Here is a 17,443-nt window from a genome sequence, read left to right as displayed (position 1 = left end):
TCATCTCTGAGGTTCATTCTTCTGCATTGGCAGGTCATCCTGGAATCTTTGGTACCAGGGATTTGGTGGCAAGGTCCTTCTGGTGGCCTTCCCTGTCACGAGATGTGCGAGGCTTTGTGCAGTCTTGTGACGTTTGTGCTCGGGCCAAGCCTTGTTGTTCTCGGGCTAGTGGATCGTTGTTGCCCTTGCCTATCCCGAAGAGGCCTTGGACGCACATCTCGATGGATTTTATTTCGGATCTGCCTGTTTCTCAGAAGATGTCTGTCATCTGGGTGGTGTGTGACCGTTTCTCTAAGATGGTCCATCTGGTTCCCTTGCCTAAGTTGCCTTCTTCTTCCGAGTTGGTTCCTCTGTTTTTTCAAAATGTTGTTCGTTTGCATGGTATTCCTGAGAATATCGTTTCTGACAGAGGGACCCAATTCGTGTCTAGATTTTGGCGGGCATTCTGTGCTAGGATGGGCATAGATTTGTCTTTTTCGTCTGCTTTCCATCCTCAGACTAATGGCCAGACCGAGCGGACTAATCAGACCTTGGAGACATATTTGAGGTGTTTTGTGTCTGCGGATCAGGATGATTGGGTTGCTTTTTTGCCTTTGGCGGAGTTCGCCCTCAATAATCGGGCCAGCTCTGCCACCTTGGTGTCCCCGTTTTTCTGTAATTTGGGGTTTCATCCTCGATTTTCCTCCGGTCAAGTGGAATCTTCGGATTGTCCTGGAGTGGATGCTGTGGTGGAGAGGTTGCATCAGATTTGGGGGCAGGTGGTGGACAATTTGAAGTTGTCCCAGGAGAAGACTCAGCTTTTTGCCAACCGCCGTCGTCGTGTTGGTCCTCGGCTTTGTGTTGGGGACTTGGTGTGGTTGTCTTCTCGTTTTGTCCCTATGAGGGTTTCTTCTCCTAAGTTTAAGCCTCGGTTCATCGGCCCGTACAAGATATTGGAGATTCTTAACCCTGTGTCCTTCCGTTTGGACCTCCCTGCATCCTTTTCGATTCATAATGTTTTTCATCGGTCATTGTTGCGCAGGTATGAGGTACCGGTTGTGCCTTCCGTTGAGCCTCCTGCTCCGGTGTTGGTTGAGGGTGAGTTGGAGTACGTTGTGGAAAAGATCTTAGACTCTCGTGTTTCCAGACGGAGACTCCAGTATCTGGTCAAATGGAAGGGATACGGTCAGGAGGATAATTCTTGGGTCACTGCCTCTGATGTTCATGCCTCCGATCTTGTCCGTGCCTTTCATAGGGCTCATCCTGATCGCCCTGGTGGTTCTGGTGAGGGTTCGGTGCCCCCTCCTTGAGGGGGGGGTACTGTTGTGAAATTGGATTCTGGGCTCCCCCGGTGGCCACTTGTGGAATTGAACTTGTGTGCATCATCCCCTCTGTTCACCTGCTCCTATCAGGATGTGGGAGTCGCTATATAACCTTGCTCCTCTGTCAGTTTCTTGCCGGTCAACAATGTAATCAGAAGCCTTCTGTGCTTGTTCCTGCTACTAGACAACTCCCAGCTAAGTTGGACTTTTGTCCTTGTGTGTTTTTGCATTTTGTTCCTGTTCACAGCTGCTGTTTCGTTACTGTGTCTGGAAAGCTCTTGTGATCGGAAATTGCCACTCTGGTGTTATGAGTTAATGCTAGAGTCTTAAAGGAATTTCTGGATGGTGTTTTGATAGGGTTTTCTGCTGACCATGAAAGTGTCCTTTCTGTCTTCCTGCTATCTAGAAAGCGGACCTCGATTTTGCTAAACCTATTTTCATACTACGTTTGTCATTTCATCTAAAATCACCGCCAATATATGTGGGGGCCTCTGTCTGCCTTTTGGGAAAATTTCTCTAGAGGTGAGCCAGGACTGTCTTTTCCTCTGCTAGGATTAGGTAGTTCTCCGGCTGGCGCTGGGCATCTAGGGTTAAAAAACGTAGGCATGCTACCCGGCCACTTCTAGTTGTGCGGCAGGTTTAGTTCATGGTCAGTATAGTTTCCATCTTCCAAGAGCTAGTTCTCATATATGCTGGGCTATGTTCTCTCGCCATTGAGAATCATGACAGGAGATGGCAAAAGCCGGCAATTGAATTACAAGCTTTTCTGCTATCTAGCGCTGTATGAAGTATAATATATATGTGTGTGTCTCACTCACATTATATGTATATAGATATATATATATCTATATATATAATTGTCTAAGGGGTACTTCCGTCTTTCTGTCGGCAACTTCCGTCACGGAAATCCCGCGTCACTGATTGGTCTTGCCAGCTGCCTCTCATGGCTGCTGCGACCAATCAGCGACGGGCACAGTCCGATTAGTCCCTCCCTACTCCCCTGCAATCAGTGCCCGGCGCCCGCATACTTCCCTCCAGTCACCGCTCACACAGGGTTGATGCCAGCGGTAACGGACCGCGTTATGCTGCGGGTAACGCACTCCGTAACCTCTGCTATTAACCCTGTGTGAACAAGTTTTTACTATTGATGCAGCCTATGCAGCATCAATAGTAAAACGATCTAATGTTAAAAATAATAATAATAAAAAATCATTATATACTCACCTTCCACCGCCTTTCCCGCTACTCGCGATGCTCCGGTGACCGCTCCATGCAAGCGGCAGGTTCCGGTGGCAAGGATGGTATGTGAAAAGGACCTGCCATGACATCATGGTCACGTGACCGCGACGTCATCACAGGTACTGCGCGCCTGCGTGAGAAGGACCTGCCATGACGTCACGGTCATGTGACCGCGACGTCATCACAGGTCCTGCGCTCATACCGACCCTGGGACCGGAAGCTGCCGCGTGCACCGCACACAGGCAACAGGACTACAAGGGGCCCTCGCAGTATGAGTACTCAGTGAGTATATGTTTATTTTTTAACCTGCGACATACGTGGCTGGGCAATATACTACGTAGCTGGGCAATATACTACGTGACTGGCCAATATACTATGTGGCTGGGCAATATACTACGTGGCTCTGTGATGTATACTACGTCACTGGGCTATATACTACGTAACTGGACAATATACTACGTGGCTGGGCAATATACTACGTGGCTGGGCAATATACTACGTGGCTGGGCAATAAACTACGTGGCTGGGCAATATACTACGTCTCTGGGCAATATACTACGTAACTGGGCAATATACTACGTGGCTGGGCAATATACTACGTGTCTGGGCAATATACTACGTGGTTGGGCAATATACTACGTCACTGGGCAATATACTACGTGGCTGGGCAATATACTATGTGACTGGGCAATATACTACGTGGTTGGGCAATATACTACGTGGCTGGGCAATATACTACGTAACTTGACAATATACTACGTGGCTGGGCAATATACTACGTGGCTGGGCAATAAACTACATGGCTGGGCAATAAACTACGTGGCTGGGCAATATACTACGTCTCTGGGCAATATACTACGTAACTGGGCAATATACTACGTGGCTGGGCAATATACTACGTGACTGGGCAATATACTACGTGGTTGGGCAATATACTACGTCACTGGGCAATATACTACGTGGCTGGGCAATATACTATGTGACTGGGCAATATACTACGTGGTTGGGCAATATACTACGTGGCTGGGCAATATACTACGTGACTGGGCAATATACTACGTGACTGGGCAATATACTACGTGGTTGGGCAATATACTACGTCACTGGGCAATATACTACGTGGCTGGGCAATATACTACGTGACTGGGCAATATACTGCGTGACTGGGCAATATACTGCGTGACTGGGCAATATACTACGTGACTGGGCAATATACTATGTGGTTGGGCAATATACTACGTGACTGGGCAATATACTACGTGGTTGGGCAATATACTACGTGACTGGGCAATATACTATGTGGTTGGGCAATATACTACGTGGCTGGGCAATATACTACGTGACTGGGCAATATACTACGTGACCGGGCAATATACTACGTGGGCATGCATATTTTAGAATACCCGACGCGTTAGAATCGGGCTACCATCTAGTATATATACAGTGCGGCTGTTTTCTCGCTTATTTGACTGGTATTGGGTTCTTCCCAAGTACAGCCTGCACCACCTGATTTGCTGAGTGTGCTCCATTCCTTTGTATATACATATATAGACTGTATATATGTTTTCACGAATATTTGAGCCCATGGATCCACGAAATGTCCATTTTGCAAGGTTGCGAGAAAAAAACGCAGTACGGATGCCATACGGATTACATACGGAGGATGACGTGTAAAATACGCAGCCACACCCTGCCTACGGATGACATACGGATCACTGTTAAGGGAACATTTCTGCGTATTACGCCTGTAAAAAACAGACCGTATTTCCCTACGCTGAGTGTGACCCCAGCCTCACGGTGACAGCTCCTCCGGCACGACAAGTCAGTCCACCTACTCTATAAAGTCACCGGTTTCTCCCAATGATCTGCAGTTCTAGTGCGCACGTCAATAAGGCGACATCAACTGAGCAAAGGTGAATCCTTCTCTTCTGGTTTAGACGAGGACAGTAAAAGGACGCCATGTCAGGTGAGTCTCCGGTGTGTCCCCCAGGAGGGGGCACCTTGCTCTTTTTTATGATATAAAGTGTAAAATGTAACATCCAAGGGGTCCTTTAAGAGCTGCTCTGCCCATTTTTGCCAGTTTCCGAAAGAATTGCTAATTGCCCATGGTCCTTACATCTCGAGGGATCTGGAGAGATCCTTCAAGTACTACAGATATTTGCATTCGCTGTCTTGGTGTCTCCACTTGCATTTATACATTGCAGATCATGTAAAAGGGCAGAGCTGCAGTGTAGAGCATGGAAAAGTGATAGCTACAGCCTGTCACATAAAAATAATAAAACATATGGCAGGTAAAATATTTTATGGGTTCCTCCCATTTGGAAGAAATTAGAATGTCGTGATAATAGTCATTGAAGATAAAAAATAATTGCTCCACTCCATTCAAGTGATTTTTTTTTTTGTTCGACCCTCCCAGGGAAAAATGCTTTACTATTGTCAGCCTTCAAGGCGAATGACATTGACATCCAAGGGCAGCAACAATGGTTGCATAATATCCATAAACATTGCTTTCTAGGGTAAAAATGAGATAAGCATGAAATGGGCATTTCAGGCGCCGCTTATCACACAAGGCCAATAAGATCGGATGTTTTGGGGTAAAACCAGTCCAATCTGCTTGTCCCAATGGCCAATACTGTCTGCAATTCCTATTGGTATGATTTAATGTGTTAGTCTATGGTTAGTAATTATGCATACTAAACGTATCCAGGATGTTATCGCGGGGTTAACAGCTATACATTCTGCACTTCGTTGTTTTTATTTTTTTTAATAACTTTCACCTTGAGATCATTTTATGTTATGTATAAGAGAATTGCTCAAACTGCAATTCCCTAATATATTGTTACTAGGCAATTGGCAACATATTAGTGATTCCAAATATGTGACCAAATGAGTGGCTTGGAAGGGGAGTCAAAACTTACAAAATGACTTATTTATGTATTCTGCTATTTATAGGAAAAACTGCACTGATTGTATTAGCTCACCAGGAACGGTCATCTTTTAACTATGCCATGAAAGAAGCAACTAAGGCAGCTCTAGAGAAGAATGGATGGACGGTCCTTGTGTCTGATCTTTATGAGATGAAGTTTCACTCTGTCCTGTCACGAGATGATATCACAGGTAAAACTTATCAGTTCTTAAAGGGGGTCTGTCACTTGCTATAAATATGTAATTTTCTTACATTGTCTAAATTAAACAGTTCTCCTGAATCCGGAGTTGTTTTCCTTTTCTTCATACGACCCTCTGTTCCTGAAATATGGCCCCTGCTTCCCTGAAGATAAATCAAGTACTTTTATCGAAGTGGGCGTGGTTACCAATTCTTCCTTGTGGGTGTGTTGTTCAGAACCACGCCCACTTAGCTAACAAGCCAAGATTTATATACAGAGAAGAAGGGGCCATATCTCAGGAACGGAGAGTCGCAGGAACAACAGAAAAACAGCGCCGGATTCAGGAGAACAGCGGCATATACACTAGGTAAAAAAATTGCACATTTATGGCAAGTGGTCGCTCCTCTTTAAAGGGATTATCTAGTATAAGTAAAAGTAATGTGTGTTCCAGAAACATTGCCACTGGTGTACATAGGTAATCTTGGGAATTGAAGCTAATTCCCAGATCCCAAGACTGGGCTTTATAGAAAACTAGAGGCTCTCCAGCTGGCATGCTGGGAATTGTAGTTCTACAATAGCTAGAGAGCCACAGATTGGCGGGTACTCTTACTAATCATATATTTCTGCAGTAATGTGATATAGGCCATTTATAACCAATCCTGCTATAATACAGGTAGCCCCAAGGAGCCGAATAATTTCAAATATGGCGCAGAGATGCTGATTGCGTGGCAGGAGGGACGCCTCGCCAGTGACATAAAGGAAGAGCAGAAGAAGGTGGAGAAAGCTGATCTTGTGATCTTTCAGGTAAGTGTAATAAAATAATTATCTAAACCCAAAATTTGAGTTCAGAGGCTGCAACCTTTGTTACCAAGAGGGACCTTTTATAAATAAAAATAGCAAAAAAAAAATCTAGATTGCACAAATCACCTTTAAATCCATGTGTTATGTCTATTATATATGATCTAAAGGGTGGTACATGACATTAGCATTCTTTTTTTTGTATGTTGGGGTCTACATCATAGCTGTTGCAGAGACAGAAGGGGGCTGGCTTTGCCTTAAATTCAAAGTGACTTTATATTTTTTCCTCCCCAGTTCCCCTTGTACTGGTACAGCATGCCCGCCATAATGAAGGGTTGGGTGGAGCGAGTCCTCTCCATGGGATTTGCCTACAGCTATCAGACAATGTATTCTGGAGGAACATTAAAGGTAAACCAACCTCATTGACTTTTATATCTGAGCCGTGATACACAAGAGTTGCACATATACAAAATACATCTGCTATATACTGTGAAAGTCCGTATCCCCATAAAGGGAATGTGTCGACACAAAATGACTGTGCAAACCAAGCACAAAACCTTGTAGGGGGCATAGTCCTAATTAAAAAAAAAAAAAAAAAGTACTTTTAGGCCCCTATTTACCAGACAAAACCAAGTGGTTAACTTAACAAAAAAAAAGCGAGAATTAATGTATTAAGCTCAATCATAAGTCACTGTAAAAATGGTTCTAAGACATTGATGAGTCCAAATTCATCCAGTCTCGTCTTGGTGTCCAAATTCGTCCCCACATTTGCCAGAAATTGTTCTATAATCATGTATGCTAATTAGCTGTACCGTGCACCTTGGGCTTGGCCGAGCAGTTCACCTTCCCACCTACTTATTTTCCACTTACCTCCGACCTCCTGTGGCTTCTGTGAGTCCGGAGCTGTCAATCAAAGAAGATTTCCACATTTTGGCCCCAATTCATCATTGTTGTTTCTCCACTTTTCTGGAGTAATTTATTTTTTTTTTTTGGGGGGGGACTTTATTATTTACGCATGATTCTCTATACGTTTTGCAACACACACACACACACACACACACACACACACACACACACACACACACACACACACACACATATATGTTTCCTTGACAACTTTGCTTATCCAGATCTTATGTTTTTTTTGTCTTTTTGTTTTTTTTCATTTGATGCTTTTTCTTTTAGACAAAAATACTACTTTTTTTAAAGGATTTGCAACTTTTGGTGCTAAAAAAAAAGATGCTAAAAAATGATTAAAAAAAATCGTTTTGCACAAAATTCATGAACTGCATGGGCATTTTATAAAGAATTTGGTGCAAAATTAAAGTCAGCGCGTTTCACAAGATAGAAAAAAAGAAAAGTGACTTTGATGGATTGGGCCTTATGTTGAATATTAGATATTCTGGATTATCAGATGCCAGATTTTATGGATTTGCATTCTGTGATCTCTTCTTACAGCTGTAATATCAGATTCTGTGGGGGGGGGGGGGGGGGGAACGTTAATTAATTTGTGATTTAACTTAACTTATTTTTATTGTTTTAAGAATAAGAAAGCCCTGTTATCCTTCACCACTGGGGGCCCTGAGGCAATGTCGTCACCCCGCGGGATTAGTGGAGACATCAATATTTTCCTGTGGCCTTTGCAGGTATGGGCAGTGGTCACAAGGATGGTGCAGCCTACAAATACAAGACCCACTGTGGGTTACCATAGGAATGGAGAGCAGAAGAATAATTAACTCCAGGAGGGATCACCAACCACTTGTGGATCCCAGGCACCATTAATGTAGCTCTCCATATGGATGACAAGTAGGAAGGAGGAATATTCTAGGATTACCTTTCTTCCTGTGTGAACTACACCAAGATACATGCAAACAATTAATACATGGAATATAAGCAGCCAATAGTGTAACTAGAGTCCGATGGGACCCGGTGCAAAATTTGGACCTAGGCCCCACCTACATGTTGGTCAGATTAGTCCCTTATAGCATTCTGGAATCTATAAAAACATGCGAACTGGCCTCCCATGTAATAATAATTATGTCCCCTTCCTGTAAAAAATGCCCTCCTCCACATACTATAACAATACTATAACAATGTCCACCATCCTGGGCCCCTTCAGGGTATAATGTCCTCCATCCTTGGCCCCTTCCGGTAATAATGTTCCCCTCCAACCTGGGCCCCTTCCAGTAATATTGTTCTCCTCCATCCTGGACCCCTTCCAGTAATAATGTTCCCCTCCATCCTGGGCCCCTTCCAGTAATAATGTTCCCCTCCATCCTGGGCCGTTTCCAGTAATAATGTCCCCCTCCATTCTTGGCCCCTTCCAGTAATAATGTTCCCCTCCATCCTGAGCCCCTTCCAGTAATAATGTTCCCCTCCATCCTGGGCCCCTTCCAGTAATAATGTTCCCCTCCATCCTGGGCCCCTTCCAGTAATAATGTTCCCCTCCATCCTGGGCCCCTTCCAGTAATAATGTCCCCCTCCATCCTGGGCTCATTCAAGTAATAATGTTGCTCATTCTTCTGCAGCACATTTGAAAAAGAAATAAACATTTCCCTGCTCCCTCGACGTGTGTCATCCTCTTCTTTAGCCGGAAGCTGAATTTAGCATGTCGGCACGAGCAGCACATGACGTATGATGTTACTGCCATGCGCTACACATGATGGTCAGCTGACGACCTCGGGTTGGCCTGCAGCGTGGATTGCAATGAAGGCATCCGAAAAGTGAATGGAGTTGTGACTGAAGTCCCTTATGGTCAGGGCCGTATTTAGAGTTTATGCTGCCCTAGGCACTTTTCGTGGTGCCTCCCCCATTGGTGAGTATGACTAATGCAGACCCTCTCGGCAGTGACTAAGGCTACTTTCACACTAGCGCCGTGCACTGCACGTCGCTATGCGTCGTTTTGCAGAAAAAATGCATCCTGCAAAACTGCTTGCAGGATGCGTTTTTTCTCCATTGACTTGCATTAGCGACGGTTGCGTCGCCACCAAAAAACGTTGCATGTAACGTTTTTTGGTGCGTCGAGAACGTCTTTTCCGACCGGCCATGCGTGGCCGGAACTCCGCCCCCGCCTCCCCGCACCTCACAATTGGCCAGTGGATGCGATGAAAAACAGCATCCGCTGCCCCCGTTGTGCGGCGCTTTCAACGCTAGCGTCGGTGCGCTGCAATGACTTATAGCGACGTGCAGTGCACGACGCTAGTGTGAAAGTAGCCTTAGGCTACTTTCACATCAGCGATTTTTGCCATTTGCGGAAGATCTGGCAGTTTTTCTGCATCTGCCACATAGCAGATCACTTACGGCAACACTGTGTTCGGCCTCATTCATTCCCTATGGGACTTGCAGACATGTGCAGCACTTGCGGTTTTGCCGTGATCCAGAAAATGCGGTACTTGCAGCAATGGAAAGAAAAGTTGCTAGCAGTGTTTTTTGTATCACCACAAGTGCCGCATATGTCCGCAAGTAGACATCACTACCTGTCCCTGCACCTTGCTAGCTCATCCCTAGCATCCCTCTCTGACCTAAAACTACACTATAAAGCTTAGAAAAACAATTTATTAACTGACATTCCTACGATAATGAGGGCTCCAGGCTACGGCGTAAGTGCATTGTTTTCCCTGTGGAGGGATTCAGGAAGACGGCCGCCACAGGCGGCGCATGTGCAGACTGAGATCGCATCTGGACCAAGATCCGAATCTCCACCTTCGGTGGCCCACAGCTTCAGAAATATGGCCGGCAGGAAAGCAATGCGCTTCACTTAGCTCTTACCGCCAACATTGGGCCCGCAGCATTGCACGGATGTGACACCCCCTCCTCCCATTCAGGGCCCGCTGCATTGTCCCACTTCTGCCACTGCAGACTTCCAGAGGAAGGGACTCTGCCTCCTGTGATCCGGTTTACAAGGCGGGAAACCGCTATTACTGGATCGGGGACGCTATTACAGGGCAGGGACATGTGTATGTACGTACACACACACACACACACACACACACACACACACACACACACAGCACAGGGGGGCACAGTATGCACACACAGACTGCACAGGGGGGCACAGTATGCACACACAGACTGCACAGGGGGGCACAGTATGCACACACAGACTGCACAGGGGGGCACAGTATGCACACACAGACTGCACAGGGGGGCACAGTATGCACACACAGACTGCACAGGGGGGCACACACACAGACTGCACAGGGGGGCACACACACTGCACAGGGGGGCACACACACAGACTGCACAGGGGGGCACAGTAGGCACACACACTGCACAGGGGGGCACACACACTGCACAGGGGGGCACACACACTGCACAGGGGGGCACACACACTGCACAGGGGGGCACACACACTGCACAGGGGGGCACACACACTGCACAGGGGGGCACACACACTGCACAGGGGGGCACACACACTGCACAGGGGGGCACACACACTGCACAGGGGGGCACACACACTGCACAGGGGGGCACACACACTGCACAGGGGGGCACACACACTGCACAGGGGGGCACACACACTGCACAGGGGGGCACACACACTGCACAGGGGGGCACAGTAGGCACACATACATAGACTGCACAGGGGGGCACAGTAGGCACACATACACAGACTGCACAGGGGGGCACAGTAGGCACACACACACAGCCTGCACAGGGGGGCACAGTAGGCACACATACACAGACTGCACAGGGGGGCACAGTAGGCACACATACACAGACTGCACAGGGGGGCACAGTAGGCACACACACACAGCCTGCACAGGGGGGCACAGTAGGCACACATACACAGACTGCACAGGGGGGCACAGTAGGCACACATACATAGACTGCACAGGGGGGCACAGTAGGCACACATACACAGACTGCACAGGGGGGCACAGTAGGCACACACACAGACTGCACACACCCATCACAAGCCAGTGCCACCAGAGCCCAGCAGTCTCCAGTGAGCAGTAGAGCAGAGCCTCAGCAGGATAACCCCGCAGCAGTGTGCCGGCATGAGTGCCTCACTTCAAACCGAGGTCACGCTCTGGCCCAGTGTTCTCCACTACCTGTCAGATCCCAGGACCGTCCTAACCAGCTGCGATCTGGACTGGGGACGCTGTGCCACTCTGGATCTCCTCCTTCCAGTCAGGTGAGTTCGGCAGACACTGACTGCACACAGAGTGGGCGTGTCTGTAGTGCAGGGATGCAGCTGCCGACACCCAGCCTTTAACCCAGCAAGCAGCCAGAAGCTGGGGGACCGTCCCAGGGGCATCTGAACCCTGCGCCCCAGCCCAGCCTGCCCCTGGTGGGATCCGATACTCCCACAGCAGCCGGAAGACAGGTGGGTGGGCGGCCCGACACAGGACTATGAGGCAGAAACTGAACTTGGCGCCTCAGCGAGGAGGGGGGTAGGGCTTGCACTGTGACTTGTTTCCGGATCCCTGTGCAGTACACATGAGGGCGGCGCGCTGTATCTGACACCCTCGCAGCAGCCATAAGACTTAGGAGGGCGGGAGAAGGGAGGGCGGGAGAAGGGAGGGAAGGAGGGCGGGCGGACCCGGACTATTTAAAAAAAAAAAAACACCTTGCCTTGCTCAGGTGCCGCCCCCCCGCATCTTACCGCCCTAGGCACGTGCCCTCAAGTGCCTAGTGGCAAATACGGCCCTGCTTATGGTCCTGCAACTGCGACCAGCAAGTTGTAGACAAAAATCGGATTGGGCCCCAGCCTATAGTTGACCAAAAAAAAAAAAACTCTTGCATTTTTTAGGTGCCGAATGCAAGAATAACTGCTTCAAATAGGCACAAAAATGCACATAAAGAGGCGAAAGCAAACAAAAAAAAAAAGCGCATCAAGAACTGAAAAACCCCCACAAAAACAAGTGTTTCTGCAGTGGGCAACATTGATTAAGAAGATGTTCCCACTAGAAGAAGTGCAGCATTTTTTTTATCTGCTGCATTTTATCCACATGTGTCTGCACTAAAATACGTATTTGCCGTGTGCTCTGATCATCAGGGTCATCTTTATTTATTTTTTATGCATTTGTAGTGTAGATTTGTTGGAGGTTTTATTATTATTATTATTTTACATTTCTAAGCTTAATCCAAGCGAAACGCTTGGATTAAGCAGTTAAAAAAATGCAATTTCAATTTCATGTGTGTTTTTTTGGGAAAAAAAAGTTCAGTTTTGTTTTTTTTTTGCATTTGCAGAATGGAATTTTGAATTTCCTTGGATTTAAAGTCCTGGAGCCTCAGATCTCATTTGCCGTGGCACACATACCTCAGGAAGCTCGCGTAGAGATACTTAAGAACTGGGAGAAGCGACTGGAGACAATTTGGGATGAAAAGCCCATCAGGTACCTTCCCATTCAGGACTTTGAGGATTTGTCTGGTGGATTTGTCCTGAAGAAGGAAGTGGAGGAGGCCAGAGCGGATGAGAAGTATAGCCCAACCGTGGGGCAACACCTGGGCAAACCTCTGCCACCTGACAGCCAGGTGAAGGCTGACTGTGTCAGGTTATGAAAGACTGCTTGTAAAGTGTAATGCTGAGGCTTCTTAATCATGCCAGGATCTTATCTGGTCACTATGACATGGTGCAAAGTATCATCCAAGGGGCAATTCGGTAATATATATATAACCAAAGTTATTCAATCGGGCTGTTCGGATGACTGTTTTTTCTTTTCACATGGACCAAATGTAAGCGTGAAATAAAAATAAAAAATAATAGCAGCGTGCACTTGTATCTTCTGGATTTTGGATGAGACTTGATTATTAAAGTCTATGGTGCGCCAAAAATTAAATTGGATCTCATATGGATCAACCGTATATTATCCAATTTTTTTTTTTTTATTTTTTTTTTAAGGATAGATAACATTTCTTAAGATCGGGAATCTGCTGATGTATAAAAACAGATGGACAATACAGATTTGTAATCATCTGTTTTATTTCTGGACTTGAACTTTTCACATGGTGGTTGTGGGACAGTAGGCTGACGCAAGGCCAACGTCCGCATAACAAAACCGATAGTGATTTGACGGATGTCTGAGCAAAGCACATCAAAATCATGTTTGGACCGGGCCCCTCCCCCATCCTGATATACACTGCTCAAAAAATAAAGGGAACACTAAAATACCACATCCTAGATATCACTGAATGAAATATTCCAGTTGCAAATCTTTATTCATTACATAGTGGAATGCATTGAGAACAATAAAACATAAAAAGATAAATGGAAATCAAAATTAATATTTTGGAATGATACTTTAAATCAATGTGGAAAATCAAATTACAGGGTGATCCAACTTCAGTGGAAATGTCTTGAGACATGGAAATGATGCTCAGTAGTGTGTGTGGCCTCCACGTGTCTGTATGACCTCCCTACAATGCCTGGGCATGCCCCGATAGTCTCCTGAGGGATCTCCTTCCAGACCTGAATTAATAGACATGATGTCCCAGATGTGCTCAATCGGATTCAGGTCTGGGGAACGGGCGGGCCAGTCCATAGCTTCAATGCCTTCATCTTGCAGGAACTGCTGACACACTCCAGCCACATGAGGTCTGGCATTGTCCTGCATTAGGAGGAACCCAGGGCCAACCGTACCAGTATATTGTCTCACAAGGGGTCTGAGGATCTCATCTCGGTACCTAATGGCAGTCAGGCTACCTCTGGCGAGCACATGGGCGGCTGTGCAGTCGCCAAAGAAATGCCACCCCAGACCATTACTGACCCACTGCCAAATCGGTCATGCTGAAGGATGTTGCAGGCAGCCGATCACTCTCCACGGCGTCTTCAGACTCTGTCACATGTGCTCAATGTGAACCTGCTTTCATCTATGAAGAGCACTGGATGCCAATGTCGAATCTGCCAATCTTGGTGTTCTCTGGTAAATGACAATTGTCCTGCACGGTGTTGGTCTGTAAACACAATACCCAATTGTGGATGTCGGGCCCTCATACCACACTCATGGAGTATTATTAGTTTGAGCAGACACATGGATATTAGTGGCCTGCTGGAGGTTATTTTGCAGGGTTTTGACAGTGCTCCTCTTGTTCCTTGCACAAAGGAGGAGGTTGGTGGTCCTGCTGCTGAGTTGTTGCCCTCCTACGGCCCTACATATCTCCGGGTGTACTGTCCTGTCTCCTGATATCTGCTCCATACTCTGGACACTGTGCTGACAGACACAGCTTCCCTTCTTGCCACAGCTTGTATTGATGTGCTATCTTGGCTAAGCTCCTCTACCTGAGCAACTTCTGTGGGTTGTACACACCACCTCTTGCTACTGTCCAGAACATCTAGGGATGAGAGCAATGACAAAAATGCAAAAGTGACCAAACCAACAGTCAAAAAGGATGAGAACAGAGAAATGGTCTGTGGTCACCCCCGGCAGAACCACATCTCCACGTTTTCCCTATTTACCTGTATATAACTCTTATGGCATTAATCCCTGTACAGGCCTCTACATAGGTAATTATTATTATTTTGTCCTAAACTATATGCCTTTGTCTGATAATCCTATATTTCCATCTTCTTATATATTTGTAGCTGACTATACAGTGGGTAATGGCTCTGCCCATGTAGCAGAAATTCTTCATGGGCTATTCTCTGTGTGCCTTTCCAAATATGCAATAACTATATGCTCATGAGATTGCTTTCTATGTATTTGGCTTAGCTGGCAGCACATCATCGAGTTGCTCCTTATTTGTTTTTCGGTGTTCATTCTTAGCATTTATTTGCATTAGTTCTAGGCTTTTGTTCTGATCATGTTACGCTGTAAACCGTCACTACTTGGAATCCATCTTGATGGTTTACCTTTGCTTATGTCATTGGGGAAGACCACATTTGGTCAGGTTCTCGTCAGTCTTTTGGCTTTATATATGTTTTACATTTTCCATGGTTTTTCTGGTTGTGGCTTTTTTTGGTTAGATTTCAATAAACTATTTGTTTAGGTGATCCATAGCTCCCAACCCTCCTGGATATAGTGGGACAGTCCTGATTTTGAGACTCTGCCCCGCTGCCACGGCCAGGATCTACTTGTCCCGCTCTGTAGTGAGAAGTAGCCACCACGCCGCCCTCTGGTTACAAGCCACACCCCATCCAGCTTCTGGTTATGCCCCTCTGAATACAGGCCACACCCCCATACAGCTTCTGACCACACCCATCTGGCTACAGGCCACATCCCATCCAGCTTCTGACCATGCCTATCTCCCCTTCCTACCTATGAACCTCACACCTGAGCAGTCATGCACCTGTGGATCACCCTCAGACACTGACATGAGGAGCGTCTTTAAAGACCGCAGCATGTACATTCTTCTTGCGGAATTGCTAGTCTCCGCAAGAAAAATTAGACCACTATAATCTGTATTGAATGCGGTAAATCTGCACAGTTCAGTAAACACATGCGGCTTTACCTGCATTCAATAGAAGGCAGCACTTTGGAAGCAGCAAATAATATCCTGCTATATCCAGATGGTGGGCACATACCCTTACTGCAGCTTCTAGGGAGACTCAGGTACAGTAGGGTGCAGGGAAAAATGTGGAAAACAACTAAAAGATCTTATCAGCTTTCTGGTAGTTGACAAATCCTGTAAATAATCCGTGTATTTGTGTATAAGTATTGCCTTTTTCATAACTTTAGATCAGTTTAAAGGGGTTCTCCATTATTGACTTAAGTCTGCAGCCAAGGGATGCCGGGATTATATATACCGTGAATGGAAGATTACTGGTATATATATACCGGGAATGGGATATTATATATACTGGGGACTGGGAATTATATATACCGTGAATGGAAGATTATATATACCACAAATGGGGTATTATATATACCAGGGATGAGGGATTATATATACCGGGGATGGGGGATTATATATACCGGAAATGGGGGATTATATATATTGGGGATGGGGGATTATATATACCGGGAATGGGGGATTATATATACTGGGAATGGGGGATTATATATACTAGGGATGAGGGATTATATATATTGAGGATGGGGGATTATATATACCGGTAATGGGAGATTATATATACCAGGAATGGGGGATTATATATACCGGGAATGGGGTATTATATATACCGGGGATGAGGGATTATATATATTGAGGATGGGGGATTATATATACCGGTAATGGGAGATTATATATACCAGGAATGGGGGATTATATATACTGGGAATGGGGGATTATATATATTGAGGATGGGGGATTATATATACCGGTAATGGGAGATTATATATACCAGGAATGGGGGATTATATATACCGGGAATGGGGTATTATATATACCGGGGATGAGGGATTATATATATTGGGGATGGGGGATTATATATACCGGGAATGGGGGATTATATATACCGGGAATGGGGGATTATATATACCAGGAATGGGGGATTATATATACCGGGAATGGGAGATTATATATACCAGGAATGGGGGATTATATATACCAGGAATGAGGGATATATACACCGGTATAAGGGATGATGTATACAAAGATGAGGCCCAGTATAAGGGCACCTTTCCACTTGCGAGAAACTCGTCCGTTTCTCGCATGTGGAAACCAAGCTCTGGCGCCGACACTTTGGAGCAGAGCGTGCAGCTCCATGTGTTCCTATGCGGCTGCACAGCTCCGCTCCAAAGTGCCGGCTCCACAGCTTGGTTTCCACATGCGAGAAACGGACGAGTTTCTCGCAAGTGTAAAGGGGCCCTTAGGGACATATACCAGGATGGGGGGCATACATATAATTCAGGATGGGGGGCCAGATCCAAATCTTGCACCTGGGCCCATTGGACTCTAGTTACGCCACTGTCTGTTACTGCAGACATCTGACTCCGCGCACACTGTGAGGACACTTCAGTGGCGGCAGCAGGCGGTCATGTGACTGCGATCATGTAATTTGCATCCTCCTGGCCACATTCGTCCGCTCTCGCTCAATACTCCGCACTCATCTAGTCAGCACCTGACTGCATGAATACAAATCACATATCCGTCACGGGTTGTGCTAGAATCCGATTT

The 17,443-nt window shown here is 46.3% G+C and overlaps 1 protein-coding gene across 1 annotated transcript; it reads left to right on the top strand.

The window, feature by feature from the left end:
* The first annotated feature begins 4,339 nt into the window (after nt 1–4,339).
* LOC143807212 (NAD(P)H dehydrogenase [quinone] 1-like) lies at nt 4,340–13,161 on the top strand. Its single transcript, XM_077288525.1, has 6 exons — nt 4,340–4,506; nt 5,493–5,657; nt 6,318–6,448; nt 6,737–6,850; nt 7,987–8,088; nt 12,638–13,161. The coding sequence occupies exons 1-6, from the start codon at nt 4,500–4,502 to the stop codon at nt 12,947–12,949; spliced, it is 831 nt and encodes a 276-aa protein (XP_077144640.1). The 5' UTR covers nt 4,340–4,499; the 3' UTR covers nt 12,950–13,161.
* Nucleotides 13,162–17,443: the final 4,282 nt, after the last annotated feature.

Source organism: Ranitomeya variabilis, chromosome 2, assembly GCF_051348905.1.
Source record: "Ranitomeya variabilis isolate aRanVar5 chromosome 2, aRanVar5.hap1, whole genome shotgun sequence".
Lineage (NCBI taxonomy): Eukaryota > Metazoa > Chordata > Amphibia > Anura > Dendrobatidae > Ranitomeya > Ranitomeya variabilis.
The sequence above is the reverse complement of the archived record's forward strand: the minus strand, read 5'-3'. Positions and strand labels throughout refer to the sequence as shown.

Excerpts from the sequence above, each read along its gene's own strand:
- LOC143807212 (XM_077288525.1), top strand. Across the intron at positions 5,658-6,317 it reads GTCACGAGATGATATCACAG|GTAGCCCCAAGGAGCCGAAT; the intron begins GTAAAACTTATC and ends GCTATAATACAG. Across the intron at positions 6,851-7,986 it reads ATTCTGGAGGAACATTAAAG|AATAAGAAAGCCCTGTTATC; the intron begins GTAAACCAACCT and ends TATTGTTTTAAG.